The 20,691-nt window shown below is 42.7% G+C and overlaps 1 protein-coding gene across 1 annotated transcript; it reads right to left on the bottom strand.

The window, feature by feature from the left end:
* Positions 1 to 5,466: 5,466 nt before the first annotated feature.
* On the bottom strand, positions 5,467 to 20,468 carry LOC127126394 (uncharacterized). The gene is made up of 4 exons (XM_051055316.1): positions 20,343 to 20,468; positions 20,177 to 20,247; positions 6,720 to 6,980; positions 5,467 to 6,641 (listed from the first exon to the last, which is right to left on the bottom strand). The coding sequence occupies exons 3-4, from the start codon at positions 6,759 to 6,761 to the stop codon at positions 5,544 to 5,546; spliced, it is 1,140 nt and encodes a 379-aa protein (XP_050911273.1). The 5' UTR covers positions 6,762 to 6,980; positions 20,177 to 20,247; positions 20,343 to 20,468; the 3' UTR covers positions 5,467 to 5,543.
* Between the last annotated feature and the right edge of the window lie 223 nt (positions 20,469 to 20,691).

The raw sequence follows: 20,691 nt of genomic DNA, 5'->3' as shown, positions 1-20,691 counted from the left end.
TTTAAAAAATTTATCACCGTTTTGGCATCCGCCCGAGGTGAGGCAATCGCCTCAACCCACTTAGAGACATAATCAACAGCAACAAGCATGTACTCATTCCCATAAGAGGGTGGGAAAGGTCCTACGAAATCTATGCCCCAACAATCAAACACTTCCACTTCTTGGATATTTTGGAGAGGCATCTCATCTCTCTTACCTATCCCACCGCTTCTTTGGCAGCTGTCACAACTTTGCGCATGGATATGTGCGTCTTTGAAAATAGTTGGCCAATAAAATCCCGATTGAAGAATTTTAGTGGCCGTTCTAACCCCATTATAATGTCCGCCATAAGGCGAGTTGTGACAATGACAAAGGATGCTCCGGGCTTCATCACCAGTTACGCATCTCCTTAACAGGTTATCGCTACCCAACTTAAACAAGTATGGGTCATCCCAAACATAATACTTTGCATCCGAAAGGAACTTCCTCTTTTGGTTCGAAGTTAGGTCGGCGGGCACAAAACCACTAGCCTTGTGGTTTGCAAAGTCTGCAAACCACGGCCTAACTTGAACCTTAAACAGTTTTTCATCAGGAAATTCTTCCCGGATTTCCTTTTCAGATGCGGTAACCTCGACATTCACTAAACGGGATAAATGATCCGCTACCAAGTTTTCCGACCCCTTCTTGTCTTTGATTTCGACATCGAATTCTTGTAACAAGAGGATCCAACGGATGAGCCTTTGCTTCGAATCCGGCTTGGTTAGCAGATACTTAATCGCCGCGTGGTCGGTATACACAACGACTTTAGACCCTATAAGATAAGACCTAAACTTTTCTAGCGCATACACTATTGCGAGTAGTTCTTTTTCCGTTGTGGCATAATTTATTTGAGCCTCGTTAAGAACCTTACTCGCATAATGTATCGCATGAAAAGTTTTGTCTTTTCTTTGGCCAAGTACCGCTCCAACAGCATAGTCACTCGCGTCTCACATTAGTTCAAAATTTTCATTCCAATCGGGAGCGACTATTATTGGAGCGGTAACTCTGACTCAGAGGCATCCTTCAACGTGATTTGCAACGTGGTCTCTGTTCTCCCTAGAGACTATGATAGAGTCATGGAAATTGAGGATGAAGGAGATGAAATGGAGGAAGAAACAATGGCACACAAGCCCGTCTGCTACTATGTGATGAACAACGGATGCGTCGAAGAGCAGAACGCTTTTTTCGAAAGACCAGACGACTCCATGAAAGCGCATTTGAAACCTCTGTTTATAAAAGGAAAGGTGGAAAATGTCGGCGTGAATAAGATACTGGTGGACGGGGGAGCGGCAGTGAATTTGATGCCCCACTACATGCTGAAGAAGATTGGAAAAGACGATTCGGACGCGAAGCCTCACAACATGGTGCTGTCGAATTACGAAGGGAAGATAGGGACAACTATGGGAGTCATCCAAGTGAACTTAACTGTAGGAACCATAACAAGACCTACAATGTTCATAGTCATCGCTTCGAAAGCCAACTACAACCTGCTGCTTGGTAGGGAATGGATTCACGGCGTAGGAGCTGTACCCTCTTCAATGCACCAGCGGATAGCCATATGGAGGCCAGATGGAATCGTCGAAAACATCGAGGCTGACCAAAGCTACTTCATGACCGAGGTAAACACTGTCAACAGCCAAAGCTTCGACAAAAACCTGGCTCATATACCTCCCTGCAGCCCGGCAGAATTCGACTTGAAGACGACAGACAATGCCTATTGCTCCATGTACCTACATCCAACGCATGGTTTCCAGTGGGATAAAGAAGTGATTGGCGAAACTTACATATGGGGAACCACTCATATAGCGCCGACGGGATGGGGTAGTGAATTTGACGATGACGAGTGAACAATCAGCGATCGAAAAGATTACGGCTTACATGGCCGAAAACAAACTAAAAGAGGCCCTTGAGGCTGAGGTAAAAAATATGGCTGTCGAAGCCAACCAAGAGAACTCCAACAAACAATGTCCTCAAGAAGACGTTGCGGAAGATCATGTCACCAACCAAATGGGCGGATGGCAACACCAAAAGCTTGACGCCATTTACGACGACGAACCTCTGGGGTTCGAAAAAGATCCAGTGTCAACTAACGAGAAGATGGTGGCGCAGGATCCTTTAGAAGAGATAAACATAGGAGCGGGGGCAGAACATAGACCAACGTACATAAGCGCAAAAATGGACCCCCAGTTCAAGGTCGAAATAGTCCAGTTGCTGAAAGAATTCAAAGATTGCTTCGCATGGGATTATGACGAAATGCCTGGTCTTGACAGAAGTCTGGTCGAAATGCAGTTGCCAATAATGGAAGGGAAGAAGCCAGTAAAGCAGACTCCGAGACGCTTCGCACCAGAAATCCTGTCGAAAATAAAAGAAGAGTTCGAAAGACTTCTAAGATGCAAGTTCATCCGCACAACCAGGTATGTCGAATGGATTGCAAATATTGTTCCAGTAATTAAGAAAAATGGCAAACTTAGGGTATGTATTGATTTTCGAGACTTAAACTCGGCTACCCCAAAGGATGAATATCCTATGCCAGTGGCAGAAATGCTCATAGATTCTGCAGCCGGCCATGAGTACTTAAGTATGCTAGACGGATACTCTGGCTATAACCAAATTTTTATTGCTGAAGAAGACGTTCCTAAAACGGCTTTCCGTTGTCCTGGAGCCATAGGAACGTACGAATGGGTAGTAATGCCTTTTGGTTTAAAGAACGCTGGAGCGACTTACTAACGTGCCATGAATTCCATCTTTCATGATTTCATCGAAACTTTCATGCAAGTGTATATTGACGACATTGTGATTAAGTCTGTTTCAGGAAAAAATCATATAGATCATCTTCGACAATCCTTTGAAAGGATGAGGAAGTTTGGTTTGAAAATGAACCCACTTAAATGTGCTTTTGGTGTGCAGGCGGGTGATTTCTTAGGCTTTGTGGTCCATAAGAAGGGGATCGAAATAAACGAAAATAAAGCCAAGGCCATAATGGAAGCGAAAGCGCCATCAACCAAAAAGGGGTTGCAGTCTCTGCTAGGGAAAATCAACTTTCTCAGAAGATTCATCTCCAACCTCAGTGGGAAGACACAAGCTTTCTCTCCTCTACTTCGACTAAAGAAAGAAGACTTCGCATGGGGGCAAGAACAGCAAGCGGCTTTCGACAAAATCAAGGAGTACCTGGCTAATCCCCCAATCCTGATGTCTCCTTGCAGAAAAAGAAATATGAGATTGTACATTTCGGCATCAGACAAAACATTAGGAAGTATGTTGTGTCAAGAAGATGAGAATGGCGTCGAAAGGGCCATTTATTATCTCAGTAGAGTCCTGAACGATGCCGAAACTAGATATAGCATTATAGAAAAGTTATGCCTGTGTGTATATTTCTCTTGTATCAAACTAAAGCATTATATAAAACCTGTCGATGTATATATTTCTTCCCATTTCGACGTAATAAAGTATATGTTATCTAAATCTATTTTACATAGTCGAATTGGAAAGTGGGCTTTAGCTTTAACAGAATACTCCTTGAAATATCTGCCTTTAAAAGCAGTGAAAGGACAAGTGGTCGCTGATTTCATAGCGGACCACTCTATAAACGAAGACGTGGAATACGTCGAACTGGAACCTTGGAAACTGTACTTCGACGGTTCCAGTCATAAAAACGGAACGGGCGTTGGGATGTTGATTATTTCTCCTGAAAAAATTCCAACAAAATTCAAGTACAAAGTTGAAAGTCTGTGTTCAAATAATGAAGCAGAATACGAAGCTTTGATCGCTGGACTTGAAATCTTGTTGAAATTGGGGGCAACGAGAGTCGAAATAATGGGTGATTCCGAACTGGTAATAAAGCAGTTGACGAAAGAGTATAAGTGCGTGAAAGAAAATTTAATCATGTACTTTGTAATAGCCAATAGACTTCTCAAAGCATTCGACAACGTCGTCTTCAGGCACATTCCCAGGTTGAAGAATCAAGAAGCGAATGATCTTGCTCAACTAGCGTCCGGATACAAAGTGTCGAAGGAAAAGTTAGAAGAAGCCATTGAAGTCAGAGGAAGAGTCGTGTCCACCAAGTTGTCCCCATCAGATCTAGAGTCAATAAGATTAGGATACGGTGACGAAGAAAACTTCGAGATATTCAACATAGATGATTCAGGAATAACAGACTGGAGAAAGCCTGTCAAGGATTATCTACAAAACCCAAATCAGAAAGCGGAAAGAAAGGTAAAATACAGAGCTTTGAGTTACGTACTTTTGGGAAATGAATTGTTCAAAAAGACTGCAGAAGGAGTTTTGTTGAAATGCCTGAGTGAGGACGAAGCCTACATAGCCTTGTCGAATGTACACAGTGGAGCGTGTGGCGCGCACCAAGCAGGTCACAAAATGAAGTGGCTTTTATTTCGACAAGGAATGTATTGGCCAACAATGCTGAAAGATTGTGTCGAATTCGCAAAAGGTTGTCAGGAATGTCAAGTACATGCAGGCATACCTCATGTCCCTGCAAGTGAGTTGCACTCAATTATAAAACCTTGGCCATTCAGAGGATGGGCGTTGGACTTGATCGGGGAGATTCGACCAGCTTCCTCAAAAGGGCAAAGGTACATTTTGGTTGGGATAGACTATTTCACAAAATGGACCGAAGCCATACCATTGGCGAATGTGGATCAAGAAGCAGTCATAGACTTTATCCAAAAATACATAATCTACAGATTTGGGATACCTGAGACAATAACAACAGATCAAGGATCTGTGTTCACCGGTAAAAACATGCAGAAGTTTGCACAAGAAACAGGTTTTAAGCTCCTTACTTCGACACCTTACTACGCTCAAGCAAATGGGCAAGTTGAAGCAGCCAACAAGGTAGTGATAAACTTGATTAAGAAGCATGTGGGGAAAAAGCCTAGAAATTGGCATAAGACTTTGGATCAAGCCTTGTGGGCTTGTCGAACGTCCCCCAAAGAGGCAACGAATTCGACTCCATTCAAGTTGACTTACGGACACGATGCAGTTTTGCCAGTCGAAATATATCTGCAGTCAGTCAGAGTGCAAAGGCATCATGAAATCCCATCAGATACATATTGGAGTATGATGATGGACGAACTAGTTGATTTAGACGAAGAAAGGCTGCGCGCGCTAGACCTAATAAGAAGACAAAAGGAGAGAGTCGAAAGATTTTACAACAAGAAAGTAAGATTCAAGACCTTCTTAATAGGTGATCTTGTGTGGAAAGTAATCCTTCCTATGGATCGAAAGGATAAATTAATGGGAAAGTGGTCTCCTAAATGGGAGGGACCTTTCCAGGTCTTGAGAACATTTTCAAACGGCGCGTATGAAATAGAAGAAATAGAGAAGGATAAGAGAATCCTAAGAATAAATGGCAAGTATTTGAAAAAATATAAGCCTATATTGCAGGAAGTAAAAGTAGTAACAGAATAAGTGCAAAACATAATTGTGATAAGATGGGCCAAATAAAAATGGCATTCAAAAGTTATTACAAAGAAAGCCTCAAAGGGCTGAGAGTTGCTAAATAAATTCGACTAAAAATTAAAATTGGCAAAAGTTTCCTTCAAAGTGGCGAACTTCTGCCTCTGGAGTTGGAGTCGATGATCACAAAGACTTTTGTGAGTAGAGAGAGTCTCAATCTCCTGACTAAGTTGATGGGCTTTCTCTGCATGTCGAATACCCACCCTCAATTCTTCGTCAATCTCGCTCTGCTTGGGTTGCTGAATGGATGCCTTACGTTTCTCCTCTTGAGAGATCTTTTCTTGAAGTGCTGCTATCTGTGTTTTCCATTTTTGAATATTGTCATTGCAAGCAGCAACTTCTTCAACATACGTTTCAGAGAGCTTTTGCAATTTTGAAACTTTGTCAGTCGAAGTCGAAACGGCATCCCATTCAGCAGTTTGAGTTTCAGACTTGGAGGAGATTTGAGCGGTAAGATCCCTTTGACGATGGAGATCTGCAGTGGCCAAGTCAATGAGAGTCATCAACTCCATCACGAAACTTCCAATCTCAGCAGAAGTTTCCAAAACATTCACTTGCTTCAAGATTTTCTTAAGACCAATTTGAGCAAGGGAATTCTCTTCCAAGACTTTAAACAAATCGACATCAAGGATTTTCGTTTTGATCTTGGTCAGGAGGCTGCCAAGTGATGGTGCTTCAGAAGTTGCCCCAGAAGTGGTCGAACTACTCTGCGAAGAATCCTGAAAATTAAAACGGGTGCTAAGCATGGCTTTCAGATACTCCAAAGGTCTTTGCACTTTGAGATTTTCAAGCTCCTCGCGAGAGAAACTGGTCGAACCAGTTGATTTGCCACTCCCTTGGGCCCGGTCAGAAGCAGGTGGAGTGTTTCGCGTCGAAATACGCTCAACCTCTGTTCGTTTCGACTGGTTGTCCCCATCTCTGGCAGCTCCATCTTCAGGATCATCTTCGACTACAACCTCCATTTCAATATCATCACCCTGAGGTGCAACATGCAATCCTGGATGAGGAGGAGATTCATCTTCAGAGGCGTCACCCACTGTAGTGTCGAATTCTTCTACGGTTTGCATATCATGGTCACTTGTGGGGACATCTTCCTCTGGGGCTGTTTCCTCCAAAATTTTCTCAGGCGTTTTTTCGACAGCCACTTGTTCCTAAAAATAAATTCTAAGATTTAGAAGAAAAGATGTAGGAAAGATAAACATATGCTGTCGAAATAAAAAAAAAATTACCTCAGGAATTTCAGTATTAAAACCGGATTTCCCACTCCCCATATCTTTCGACTGAGGCTTGGCAGGAGAAGTACTGGCAGAATCCTTCCTGATTGGGTTAACAATGGACCTTTGGGAAGAGACCTTCGTGAGTTTCTTTTTCTTCTGAGGGGGAGGGATTAACTCTGGAGATTCATCACCAGACTCTTCACTAGGGACTTTATCCTCTTTTCTCTCCTCTTCACTCTTCTTCTTTTGGATTGTTGAGGGTTTTCGACTTACCTAGTCATACAGGCCAAAGCCAGTTAGTTTTGAATAATGGAAGGAAAATAATAAGAAAAAAAAGTGTTGTACCTTTGTCGAAGGCTTCTTAGCAGTACTGGGCGACGCTTCGACAGCAGCTTTCTTAGCAGGGATCTTCACGGCTAAGGAAAGAAAGAAAATTCAGAAACAAATATAAGAGATACATGATAAGACAGTTAGAATAACAGAAAGAAAAATCATATTTTTCTGTGAACACCTTCAAGAATGGTATCTTCCACGCGAACGTGTTCTATTCCAATATGAAGGTGTCCTGGATATTCGCCCAGATGATACTTAGTCGGAACCACACGCTCAGCAGGTTTTTGATACTTTTGACGAAGAATTTTCATAAAATCCCCACAAAGGAACCAGTCTGGAAGTGGAAAACCAAACGCCACCCCAAAGTCAGCAGTTGGCAAAGGAGGAAACTTTGGTGGATGACAATTGAAAGCCAGGTCATAGCGCGCCTCTGGTGAAAGATTGGAAGGCAATGACAGTTTTTTAAACTTCTCTGTCAATTTACGTTTTAATTCGGCCGCTGCTTCGCATATGGTTCGACTAAGATCATCAGGTCTATACGCAGTTTCAAAATATTTTTGAAATTTCTGTATTTCCTTAATATGTCGTGGAATACCTTTTTTGGTCCGATCCTGCACAAAAGCGAAAGCATTTGTCAAATGTGTAGCAAAAGCAGCTACGTCAAAAAATTTGTTGGAATAATAATCCTTCCACCATTCATCAAACTCAGGAGTGCATAAGAATGATGGTCGAAAAATAACTGGTCGAATGTCGAGAGAAGCATCAGCTAGTTTCTTCGACAGCTCTTTGCCTTCGTCTTCAGTGTGAAGGGAGTTATAAAAGATGATGGACCCCTTTTGGGGGAATATAGGTTGAGGTTTGATTTGGATTAGACCAAATTGTCTAGAAACAAGGTTGGGTTGATAAACTATCAAAGCAATTTGGTTTTTAGTGGTGTTACGATAAGAAAAAAGGAGCCTAGGGGTCAAGAACGATTCCCAAACATTCAGAAATGTGTTTTCGTCCTTTTGCATCTCCAAGGGCAGTTGTTGGGTAAACCACTTAGGTCCGATTTTTCTATCAGCAAAAGGTGCCATGGTCGAAGTAAATTGATGACTTTTAGCAAACATCATAACATAGCTTTTAAAAGCTTGTCGAAGGCTGATTCCTTCATCAGTTGGCGTTAGTAGCACTAATCTTGGCCATTCGACAGTCCTATTGTTTACTTCTTCTTCATCTATTTCTGGTGCTACAGGAAGACTAGCTTCAAAGGTGGCATTGAGCCATAGTTGCAAGAGCCAAAAAGGTCCTGATAAGTTGATTTTCCCTTGGGATTTGGTGTTCTTTAAGAAATGTACGCTCTCGCTCAGAGATTCATAGAGATTCGCCAGAATCATTTCGCTCAAACATAGTTTCGTGCCTGCATGAAGCTGATTGGCTATGGTGATAAATCTCTTGGCAACTTGAAGAGAGCGAGAACAGAACACATATTTGGACAGCCATAGTGTCAAAAAGGCTATATGTTCGACATCTAAAACTTCAGTGGTACTCTTATCATGGTAATAGGACATGAATAAGGAGTAGGGTGCAAGGCTAGTCTCGAAAGCAATGGTATCTTCACTTAAGACAGTAGGGTCGAAATCTATACCATTGGGGTGAAGACCAACAATGGCTGCTGCGTCGAAAAGGGTAGGCGTAACCATCCCACAAGGAAGGTGAAAGGTGTTGTAAGTACTATCCCAAAAGTAGAGAGAAGCCAAAAGCATATTTGGGCAGATATTGGGTCCTACTCTCGACAACTGGATAAGGTCGAAAATGCCTACTTCTTTCCAAAAAGACCCTTTAACTTTTTCGACTTTATCTAACCGAGATACGTAGTCAGAAGGATCTTTCGACCATGGGCAGGTTCTAAATATCCTGGGAAAATTCAAATAGGTTAAGTCCAACTCTCCAATATCCGTCGAACTCGATGAATCTTTTTGTTCTACAACTTTCTCTTTAGGCTGAGGTTTTCTTCCAGCGCCTATGGGTTTTGTGTGAAAGTAAGATGGAAAAAATTCTCTTAAACGCTCTGGTTTAATCTCTGGATTTGGAAGGGGACCTAACATAGCGTGATAATTTCCAGAAATAAGAACAGGGATTAGTACCTGAGATTTATAGATGCAGTCTTTTTCCTTTTCATTTGGAGGTTCCGGAACATACTGTTGATTTCCAATGGTCATTGGCCCTTTTAAATCATGCACAGGAGGAAAAGATGAGTCTTGTTTCTTCTTGGAGTGTTTACTGCTTAAGGGTTTTTGAGGCGCCATTGCTGGAAAAAACTGAAGAAGATTTCTCAGAAAATGTGAAAAGCTTGAGAAATGGGTATGAAAGAAGGAAATCTGAAACGTAAAAGGGTTTAAAGAAAAGGTTTATGGGTATTTATAGGAAGAAGATGTTGAAACGTTTTAGATGGTAATGGTGTTAGTGGGACACGTGGCCATTTCTGATGGAAATGATAAAGAGGTGGAAGTTGAAAAGAAACCATGATGTGAGGAAATGATGGAAGTAGATTGTGAACGTGGGCTAGACGTGACATTGTGGAGAAAGTGTAATGATGAACCTGCATTGGGAATTGAGATTATCAGACTTGCATTTAATGAAGATTAAATGACATGGCATCAAAACACTGATTGACAACAAATGACTGTTTCTCCAGAACAACGGTCGAAACGTCTTTGCTGGGGGGCAACTTGTATACGTGCGTTTTCGACGCCATGAGATTTGGTGTAAGAAATGATTTTTTCGACAAATGATGACATGGGTTGAAACGATTTGATTAATAAGTATGGTTCGACACTTCGACAAAATGGAAGTTTCGTCATTTCGACAAAGATGTTTGCACCTAGGAAAAGCACTTTTGACAGATAGGGAGAACATTGCAGTATGTTGATAATTCGACAAAAATCCTGAAGGAAGACGTCATTTCGACTTAAAAGTAAATTTGAATTTAAAAGGTTGTGACGTTTGGCAGAAGACGCGTGGAAGCATCTGGCGAAAGGAGGAGAGCCATGTGTCATAGTTTTAGGATTTAGTCGTTAATAACAGTTATGTTATTTGTGTATATATAGGGTAGTTATTATCTAAAAAAGGGTGTGAAGAATTACTTATACAAAATTCCTGAAAACACTCAAAGTACCCGTGTGAGAGAAAAGAGTCATATTTGGAAAATGTATGTGTAAACAAACACCAATTCCTTCAAAGTTTATTTTATAAAGTTCAAAGTTCTTTACAAATCTCTTTTATGTTTTCCAGTCATTTATCTTTCTGCACTTTATCCTTTTCGACACTTTACATTTCGTCAGTTATTTTCCGCCATTTACTTTATCTTGTTAAATTTACATCCACTTAACATTGTAATCAACATATTTCGACGTAAAACACTTAGAGAACAGAAATGAAATACATGAAAGTGAGTCTAGGCATCTTCAAGACCATCTAGATTTTGCACATGTCCTAGGATTTGTGTGGTTGATCCTGCAAGTGACCCAATTCTACAAGTTTTGGTAAACCAGAGGTTGTTCGCCAAAATTCACAGCGAACAAATTGGCACGCCCAGTGGGACTGTGCAAAAATTTAGAAAGTTAGATAATCGCTAGTCAAAATCTGTCCTTCATTTGTATGAGACTGAGAAGCGGTAAATTAGCCGTATCCGAAGTAGAAATACCTAAAAGAACAAGAGTAAGGAAAATGGCGAACCAGCCAAATAATCCTAACGAATCCATCCCAGTATCTAACCCTGTCCCTTCGACAGAAGGCAATATAGGATCGGTCCCTGTGTCAGAGGCTGTACCTTCGTCAGCGGGGTCGATACCAGCGGTTTCGATGTCACAAAACGCGCCTAGTTCGTCCTTCAGGGCACAACAAATGCCCATTGGGACACCCCCCTGTGGGAAACACTTCTAGGCCTTTTGTAACGAATTTCACCATGCCTCCGCCTGGTAGGGAACAACCCTTCGGAATGCCAACTTCGGTGATGGCAAATTTACATAACTCCCCGTTAATATATTCAGACTCGATGGCCAACGTGTCTTCACCCTTACAAGGGTCAGGATATGGTGGAAACGTGAGTAGACTGAATCAACAACCACTTTACGTGCCGCCGATAACAAATAATTCGGCGCAAGTGATTAGACAGCAGATGGACGAGAGTAATCATGATATGGTCCAAATGTTGACGCAACAAATGGGAGCGGTGTTTAATCCACTGATACAGAACACCACTCAAACAAACTAAGCGTTGGCGGCGCAAATGACGCGCATTGCTGATTTCTTTGGAGTCCCTCAAACTCGACACAGAGAACAAGTGGTTCATAACCCAGCGGTAGCGATCCAAGAAGAACCTACGATAAACCAGATACCGTTAGACAATCCTCAAACGAACGTCAGAAACCGAGAGGATGTAGTCGAACAACCTCGTGTCGAAATCCCCATTCCACAAGAGCCTAGAAGGATAGTAATCCAGAGAGGCCAGGACGCGGATGCTGTATTGCAACAACGGATGCGGTATAATAATCCGCCTGTCGAAAATAATTTGGCAGCCATGGTCGAAACGATAATGGCACAAAATGGGATGAACATGGGTTTACAAAGGCCTAGTTACGCATCCCCACTATCAGAATATATTCTGCAAGAAGAATTGCCACCAAGGTGGAAAGTCCCTAAGTTCACAAAGTTCTCAGGGGACACTAGTGAGTCCACTATAGAACATGTGGCACGTTACCTGATCGAGGCAGGGGAGATAGCCCGTAACGAAAATTTGAAAATAAAATATTTCCCTAGTTCCTTAACAAAAAACGCGTTTACTTGGTTTACATCTTTGCCTGCAAACTCAGTATACACGTGGACCCAATTAGAAAGGCTGTTCCATGAACAATTCTACATGGGACAAACAAAAATAAGTCTGAAAGAATTAGCCAGTGTCAAGAGAAAACACTCCGAACCAATAGATGATTATTTAAATAGGTTCAGATTGCTAAAGGCTAGATGTTTCACCCCAGTGCCAGAACATGAGTTGGTCGAAATGGCCGCAGGGGGACTAGACTATTCTATAAGGAAGAAACTAGATACCCAGTATCTGAGGGATATGACACAATTAGCGGATAGAGTGAGACAGGTCGAAAGGTTAAGGGACGAAAAATTCAGGGCAAATAAGAATAAAAAAGAGAGTAGCCTACGTAGGGGTTCGCCAAGATGATGAGTTCGACGAACACGAACCAAGTAGCTTCGACGAACAAGAAATCGACCTAGCAGAACTAAAACAAGGGCCACCTTATTCGTGCAAAGTACTAACTCCGTCGAACGGAAACCCAGTTGAAACCAACGATAAGTTCCCCAAAAGGACTTATACGTTCGACATTACCAAATGTGACGAAATCTTCGATCTGTTGGTTAAAGATGGTCAATTAATAAAACCACCAGGCGCTAAAGAACCGCCTATGGAACAACAGAAAAAGAGAGGTTTTTGTAAATACCATAATTTTCTGGGCCATAAGACGTCTCGTTGTTTCCTTTTCAGGGATCTCGTTCAAATGCTATCCGGACGGAAGGCTGAAGTTTGGTGACAAACCAAAACAACAGATGAAGATCGACTCGAATCCTATGCAAGCAGTCGAAGCCCACTACGCTGAACCATCCGTCGTAAACATGGTGGAGGCCGAAGTTGCTCCTGATGGCAATTTGGAAATGGTGGAAGCCCCTGGAAGCTTCGACGCAAATGTCAACATGGTCGAGATTACTGATGATCTCGCAAGCCAGAAAAGAATAGAAACTACTGAAGGTTTCGACAAGAAGGACGGTGACAATGCTGTCGAGAATGTGGAGTTTCGACAAGAGGAGAATTGGGACCGCTTGGGACAGCCAAGTGGGAAATATGATTTTCTTGTGAAGTACAACGCGCCGGCAAGCTCTCAGATCGACATCAACACAATCCAACCAAGCGGTTGGGGAGATGCCTCTTCAGAAAACAATGAGGAGACAGTCGACGCAATTGAGCATGCCCCTAATACGAAGGGGAGGGTTACTGAAGACCCAGCGATTGAAAACAAGGCTGCTGAAGGCCTTGATTCTAACAAAGCAAAGAAAGGTGATATCGCCAACTGCGTCAACACCATGGGGCCTTTCAGTGAAGAGGTCACAAAAATCAAAGCGGAAGCCGCTAACGGTCCTTCGAAGCCCATGATCAGTGGGATTCTGCGTAGGACAATGGAAGACCCCAGAAGGAATTGGAACAAATGCTGTTGCGAACATGGTCCCAGGACCATATCTTGGTGCTGTTGCCCAGAGAAAGAGTTCGACCAGACACCAAAAGGCGTCGAAGGCGAAGAAGAGAGGCTCATCAGGAAGATGAACGAATTAAGCATCGCCGACGAACAAAATGTTGGGGTAAATATGGTAGAAATATCTCAGAAGGACCAGGTCGAAGAGGGCGAAGAGCGTCGTCAGAAAGAGTACCAAAGGCTGGCGTACCCTAGAGAGGAGGAAAACTTAATGGAATTCATCAAGAGGTGCCAAAGGATGAAAACCGAAGTGATGTTGTGCCCACGCTGCAGCGCAGTCTTCGACAGGAAGGCAGCAACCAACCTGGAAGCGGTGGATAAGACCAAAAGGAAAGAGAATTGGGGAACAGTGAGATATGACCCAAGGAGAAGTGATCACCACCAGTGGAGGCACGGAGAGAGACGCCAGAACACCTATAAACCATCTGACAAAGCGACGGACGACAAATGGGTTCAACCCATTAGGGACGCCCAGGGGCAGAAGAAATGGGGAAAGTTCGAGGTTCAGAGAGGCGCGTCGATGGAGGGCAAGAAGGAAATGGAAAAACACAAGCCAAGACCATACCCATCAGAGAATTACAAAGGCAAAAATCCCATGTCCAGGTCCCAATGGAGGAGGTTCCAAAGGCAGAAGAGGGCAGAAATAGAGATGGCGAAAAAGAACATGAATGGTCCAAACGAAGCAGAATCTAGCAACAATCGTCAGACAAGGAGCAGGAAAGAGACTCCCCTCCAGATCAATCCTAGCAGAGTTGTCGAATCGGTGGCGTCGAAAGAGAAGATGCAGGAAGATGATGAAGTAACCGACAGTTTTAACTCTGACTCAGAGGCACCCTTCAACGTGATTTGCAACGTGGTCTCTGTTCTCCCTAGAGACTATGATAGAGTCATGGAAATTGAGGATGAAGGAGACGAAATGGAGGAAGAAACAATGGCACACAAGCCCGTCTGCTACTATGTGATGAACAACGGATGCGTCGAAGAGCAGAACGCTTTTTTCGAAAGACCAGACGACTCCATGAAAGCGCATTTGAAACCTCTGTTTATAAAAGGAAAGGTGGAAAATGTCGGCGTGAATAAGATACTGGTGGACGGGGGAGCGGCAGTGAATTTGATGCCCCACTACATGCTGAAGAAGATTGGAAAAGACGATTCGGACGCGAAGCCTCACAACATGGTGCTGTCGAATTACGAAGGGAAGATAGGGACAACTATGGGAGTCATCCAAGTGAACTTAACTGTAGGAACCATAATAAGACCTACAATGTTCATAGTCATCGCTTCGAAAGCCAACTACAACCTGCTGCTTGGTAGGGAATGGATTCACGGCGTAGGAGCTGTACCCTCTTCAATGCACCAGCGGATAGCCATATGGAGGCCAGATGGAATCGTCGAAAACATCGAGGCTGACCAAAGCTACTTCATGACCGAGGTAAACACTGTCAACAGCCAAAGCTTCGACAAAAACCTGGCTCATATACCTCCCTGCAGCCCGGCAGAATTCGACTTGAAGACGACAGACAATGCCTATTGCTCCATGTACCTACATCCAACGCATGGTTTCCAGTGGGATAAAGAAGTGATTGGCGAAACTTACATATGGGGAACCACTCATATAGCGCCGACGGGATGGGGTAGTGAATTTGACGATGACGAGTGAACAATCAGCGATCGAAAAGATTACGGCTTACATGGCCGAAAACAAACTAAAAGAGGCCCTTGAGGCTGAGGTAAAAAATATGGCTGTCGAAGCCAACCAAGAGAACTCCAACAAACAATGTCCTCAAGAAGACGTTGCGGAAGATCATGTCACCAACCAAATGGGCGGATGGCAACACCAAAAGCTTGACGCCATTTACGACGACGAACCTCTGGGGTTCGAAAAAGATCCAGTGTCAACTAACGAGAAGATGGTGGCGCAGGATCCTTTAGAAGAGATAAACATAGGCGGGGGCAGAACATAGACCAACGTACATAAGCGCAAAAATGGACCCCCAGTTCAAGGTCGAAATAGTCCAGTTGCTGAAAGAATTCAAAGATTGCTTCGCATGGGATTATGACGAAATGCCTGGTCTTGACAGAAGTCTGGTCGAAATGCAGTTGCCAATAATGGAAGGGAAGAAGCCAGTAAAGCAGACTCCGAGACGCTTCGCACCAGAAATCCTGTCGAAAATAAAAGAAGAGGTCGAAAGACTTCTAAGATGCAAGTTCATCCGCACAACCAGGTATGTCGAATGGATTGCAAATATTGTTCCAGTAATTAAGAAAAATGGCAAACTTAGGGTATGTATTGATTTTCGAGACTTAAACTCGGCTACCCCAAAGGATGAATATCCTATGCCAGTGGCAGAAATGCTCATAGATTCTGCAGCCGGCCATGAGTACTTAAGTATGCTAGACGGATACTCTGGCTATAACCAATTTTTATCGCTGAAGAAGACGTTCCTAAAACGGCTTTCCGTTGTCCTGGAGCCATAGGAACGTACGAATGGGTAGTAATGCCTTTTGGTTTAAAGAACGCTGGAGCGACTTACCAACGTGCCATGAATTCCATCTTTCATGATTTCATCGAAACTTTCATGCAAGTGTATATTGACGACATTGTGATTAAGTCTGTTTCAGGAAAAAATCATATAGATCATCTTCGACAATCCTTTGAAAGGATGAGGAAGTTTGGTTTGAAAATGAACCCACTTAAATGTGCTTTTGGTGTGCAGGCGGGTGATTTCTTAGGCTTTGTGGTCCATAAGAAGGGGATCGAAATAAACGAAAATAAAGCCAAGGCCATAATGGAAGCGAAAGCGCCATCAACCAAAAAGGGGTTGCAGTCTCTGCTAGGGAAAATCAACTTTCTCAGAAGATTCATCTCCAACCTCAGTGGGAAGACACAAGCTTTCTCTCCTCTACTTCGACTAAAGAAAGAAGACTTCGCATGGGGGCAAGAACAGCAAGCGGCTTTGACAAAATCAAGGAGTACCTGGCTAATCCCCCAATCCTGATGTCTCCTTGCAGAAAAAGAAATATGAGATTGTACATTTCGGCATCAGACAAAACATTAGGAAGTATGTTGTGTCAAGAAGATGAGAATGGCGTCGAAAGGGCCATTTATTATCTCAGTAGAGTCCTGAACGATGCCGAAACTAGATATAGCATTATAGAAAAGTTATGCCTGTGTGTATATTTCTCTTGTATCAAACTAAAGCATTATATAAAACCTGTCGATGTATATATTTCTTCCCATTTCGACGTAATAAAGTATATGTTATCTAAATCTATTTTACATAGTCGAATTGGAAAGTGGGCTTTAGCTTTAACAGAATACTCCTTGAAATATCTGCCTTTAAAAGCAGTGAAAGGACAAGTGGTCGCTGATTTCATAGCGGACCACTCTATAAACGAAGACGTGGAATACGTCGAACTGGAACCTTGGAAACTGTACTTCGACGGTTCCAGTCATAAAAACGGAACGGGCGTTGGGATGTTGATTATTTCTCCTGAAAAAATTCCAACAAAATTCAAGTACAAAGTTGAAAGTCTGTGTTCAAATAATGAAGCAGAATACGAAGCTTTGATCGCTGGACTTGAAATCTTGTTGAAATTGGGGGCAACGAGAGTCGAAATAATGGGTGATTCCGAACTGGTAATAAAGCAGTTGACGAAAGAGTATAAGTGCGTGAAAGAAAATTTAATCATGTACTTTGTAATAGCCAATAGACTTCTCAAAGCATTCGACAACGTCGTCTTCAGGCACATTCCCAGGTTGAAGAATCAAGAAGCGAATGATCTTGCTCAACTAGCGTCCGGATACAAAGTGTCGAAGGAAAAGTTAGAAGAAGCCATTGAAGTCAGAGGAAGAGTCGTGTCCACCAAGTTGTCCCCATCAGATCTAGAGTCAATAAGATTAGGATACGGTGACGAAGAAAACTTCGAGATATTCAACATAGATGATTCAGGAATAACAGACTGGAGAAAGCCTGTCAAGGATTATCTACAAGACCCAAATCAGAAAGCGGAAAGAAAGGTAAAATACAGAGCTTTGAGTTACGTACTTTTGGGAAATGAATTGTTCAAAAAGACTGCAGAAGGAGTTTTGTTGAAATGCCTGAGTGAGGACGAAGCCTACATAGCCTTGTCGAATGTACACAGTGGAGCGTGTGGCGCGCACCAAGCAGGTCACAAAATGAAGTGGCTTTTATTTCGACAAGGAATGTATTGGCCAACAATGCTGAAAGATTGTGTCGAATTCGCAAAAGGTTGTCAGGAATGTCAAGTACATGCAGGCATACCTCATGTCCCTGCAAGTGAGTTGCACTCAATTATAAAACCTTGGCCATTCAGAGGATGGGCGTTGGACTTGATCGGGGAGATTCGACCAGCTTCCTCAAAAGGGCAAAGGTACATTTTGGTTGGGATAGACTATTTCACAAAATGGACCGAAGCCATACCATTGGCGAATGTGGATCAAGAAGCAGTCATAGACTTTATCCAAAAATACATAATCTACAGATTTGGGATACCTGAGACAATAACAACAGATCAAGGATCTGTGTTCACCGGTAAAAACATGCAGAAGTTTGCACAAGAAACAGGTTTTAAGCTCCTTACTTCGACACCTTACTACGCTCAAGCAAATGGGCAAGTTGAAGCAGCCAACAAGGTAGTGATAAACTTGATTAAGAAGCATGTGGGGAAAAAGCCTAGAAATTGGCATAAGACTTTGGATCAAGCCTTGTGGGCTTGTCGAACGTCCCCCAAAGAGGCAACGAATTCGACTCCATTCAAGTTGACTTACGGACACGATGCAGTTTTGCCAGTCGAAATATCTGCAGTCAGTCAGAGTGCAAAGGCATCATGAAATCCCATCAGATACATATTGGAGTATGATGATGGACGAACTAGTTGATTTAGACGAAGAAAGGCTGCGCGCGCTAGACCTAATAAGAAGACAAAAGGAGAGAGTCGAAAGATTTTACAACAAGAAAGTAAGATTCAAGACCTTCTTAATAGGTGATCTTGTGTGGAAAGTAATCCTTCCTATGGATCGAAAGGATAAATTAATGGGAAAGTGGTCTCCTAAATGGGAGGGACCTTTCCAGGTCTTGAGAACATTTTCAAACGGCGCGTATGAAATAGAAGAAATAGAGAAGGATAAGAGAATCCTAAGAATAAATGGCAAGTATTTGAAAAAATATAAGCCTATATTGCAGGAAGTAAAAGTAGTAACAGAATAAGTGCAAAACATAATTGTGATAAGATGGGCCAAATAAAAATGGCATTCAAAAGTTATTACAAAGAAAGCCTCAAAGGGCTGAGAGTTGCTAAATAAATTCGACTAAAAATTAAAATTGGCAAAAGTTTCCTTCAAAGTGGCGAACTTCTGCCTCTGGAGTTGGAGTCGATGATCACAAAGACTTTTGTGAGTAGAGAGAGTCTCAATCTCCTGACTAAGTTGATGGGCTTTCTCTGCATGTCGAATACCCACCCTCAATTCTTCGTCAATCTCGCTCTGCTTGGGTTGCTGAATGGATGCCTTACGTTTCTCCTCTTGAGAGATCTTTTCTTGAAGTGCTGCTATCTGTGTTTTCCATTTTTGAATATTGTCATTGCAAGCAGCAACTTCTTCAACATACGTTTCAGAGAGCTTTTGCAATTTTGAAACTTTGTCAGTCGAAGTCGAAACGGCATCCCATTCAGCAGTTTGAGTTTCAGACTTGGAGGAGATTTGAGCGGTAAGATCCCTTTGACGATGGAGATCTGCAGTGGCCAAGTCAATGAGAGTCATCAACTCCATCACGAAACTTCCAATCTCAGCAGAAGTTTCCAAAACATTCACTTGCTTCAAGATTTTCTTAAGACCAATTTGAGCAAGGGAATTCTCTTCCAAGACTTTAAACAAATCGACATCAAGGATTTTCGTTTTGATCTTGGTCAGGAGGCTGCCAAGTGATGGTGCTTCAGAAGTTGCCCCAGAAGTGGTCGAACTACTCTGCGAAGAATCCTGAAAATTAAAACGGGTGCTAAGCATGGCTTTCAGATACTCCAAAGGTCTTTGCACTTTGAGATTTTCAAGCTCCTCGCGAGAGAAACTGGTCGAACCAGTTGATTTGCCACTCCCTTGGGCCCGGTCAGAAGCAGGTGGAGTGTTTCGCGTCGAAATACGCTCAACCTCTGTTCGTTTCGACTGGTTGTCCCCATCTCTGGCAGCTCCATCTTCAGGATCATCTTCGACTACAACCTCCATTTCAATATCATCACCCTGAGGTGCAACATGCAATCCTGGATGAGGAGGAGATTCATCTTCAGAGGCGTCACCCACTGTAGTGTCGAATTCTTCTACGGTTTGCATATCATGGTCACTTGTGGGGACATCTTCCTCTGGGGCTGTTTCCTCCAAAATTTTCTCAGGCGTTTTTTCGACAGCCACTTGTTCCTAAAAATAAATTCTAAGATTTAGAAGAAAAGATGTAGGAAAGGTAAACATATGCTGTCGAAATAAAAAAAAAATTACCTCAGGAATTTCAGTATTAAAACCGGATTTCCCACTCCCCATATCTTTCGACTGAGGCTTGGCAGGAGAAGTACTGGCAGAATCCTTCCTGATTGGGTTAACAATGGACCTTTGGGAAGAGACCTTCGTGAGTTTCTTTTTCTTCTGAGGGGGAGGGATTAACTTTGGAGATTCATCACCAGACTCTTCACTAGGGACTTTATCCTCTTTTCTCTCCTCTTCACTCTTCTTCTTTTGGATTGTTGAGGGTTTTCGACTTACCTAGTCATACAGGCCAAAGCCAGTTAGTTTTGAATAATGGAAGGAAAATAATAAGAAAAAAAGTGTTGTACCTTTGTCGAAGGCTTCTTAGCAGTACTGGGCGACGCTTCGACAACAGCTTTCTTAGCAGGGATCTTCACGGCTAAGGAAAGAAAGAAAATTCAGAAACAAATATAAGAGATACATGATAAGACAGTTAGAATAACAGAAAGAAAAATCATATTTTTCTGTGAACACCTTCAAGAATGGTATCTTCCACGCGAACGTGTTCTATTCCAATATGAAGGTGTCCTGGATATTCGCCCAGATGATACTTAGTCGGAACCACACGCTCAGCAGGTTTTTGATACTTTTGACGAAGAATTTTCATAAAATCCCCACAAAGGAACCAGTCTGGAAGTGGAAAACCAAACGCCACCCCCCAAAGTCAGCAGTTGGCAAAGGAGGAAACTTTGGTGGATGACAATTGAAAGCCAGGTCATAGCGCGCCTCTGGTGAAAGATTGGAAGGCAATGACAGTTTTTTAAACTTCTCTGTCAATTTACGTTTTAATTCGGCCGCTGCTTCGCATATGGTTCGACTAAGA

This window comes from Lathyrus oleraceus, chromosome 3, assembly GCF_024323335.1.
Source record: "Lathyrus oleraceus cultivar Zhongwan6 chromosome 3, CAAS_Psat_ZW6_1.0, whole genome shotgun sequence".
Taxonomy (NCBI): Eukaryota; Viridiplantae; Streptophyta; class Magnoliopsida; order Fabales; family Fabaceae; genus Lathyrus; species Lathyrus oleraceus.
The sequence above is the reverse complement of the archived record's forward strand: the minus strand, read 5'-3'. Positions and strand labels throughout refer to the sequence as shown.

Excerpts from the sequence above, each read along its gene's own strand:
- LOC127126394 (XM_051055316.1), bottom strand. The coding sequence starts at position 6,761 with ATGGGGAGTGGGAAATCCGGTTTTAATACTGAAATTCCTGAG. Across the intron at positions 6,642-6,719 it reads TTAATACTGAAATTCCTGAG|GAACAAGTGGCTGTCGAAAA; the intron begins GTAATTTTTTTT and ends ATTTATTTTTAG.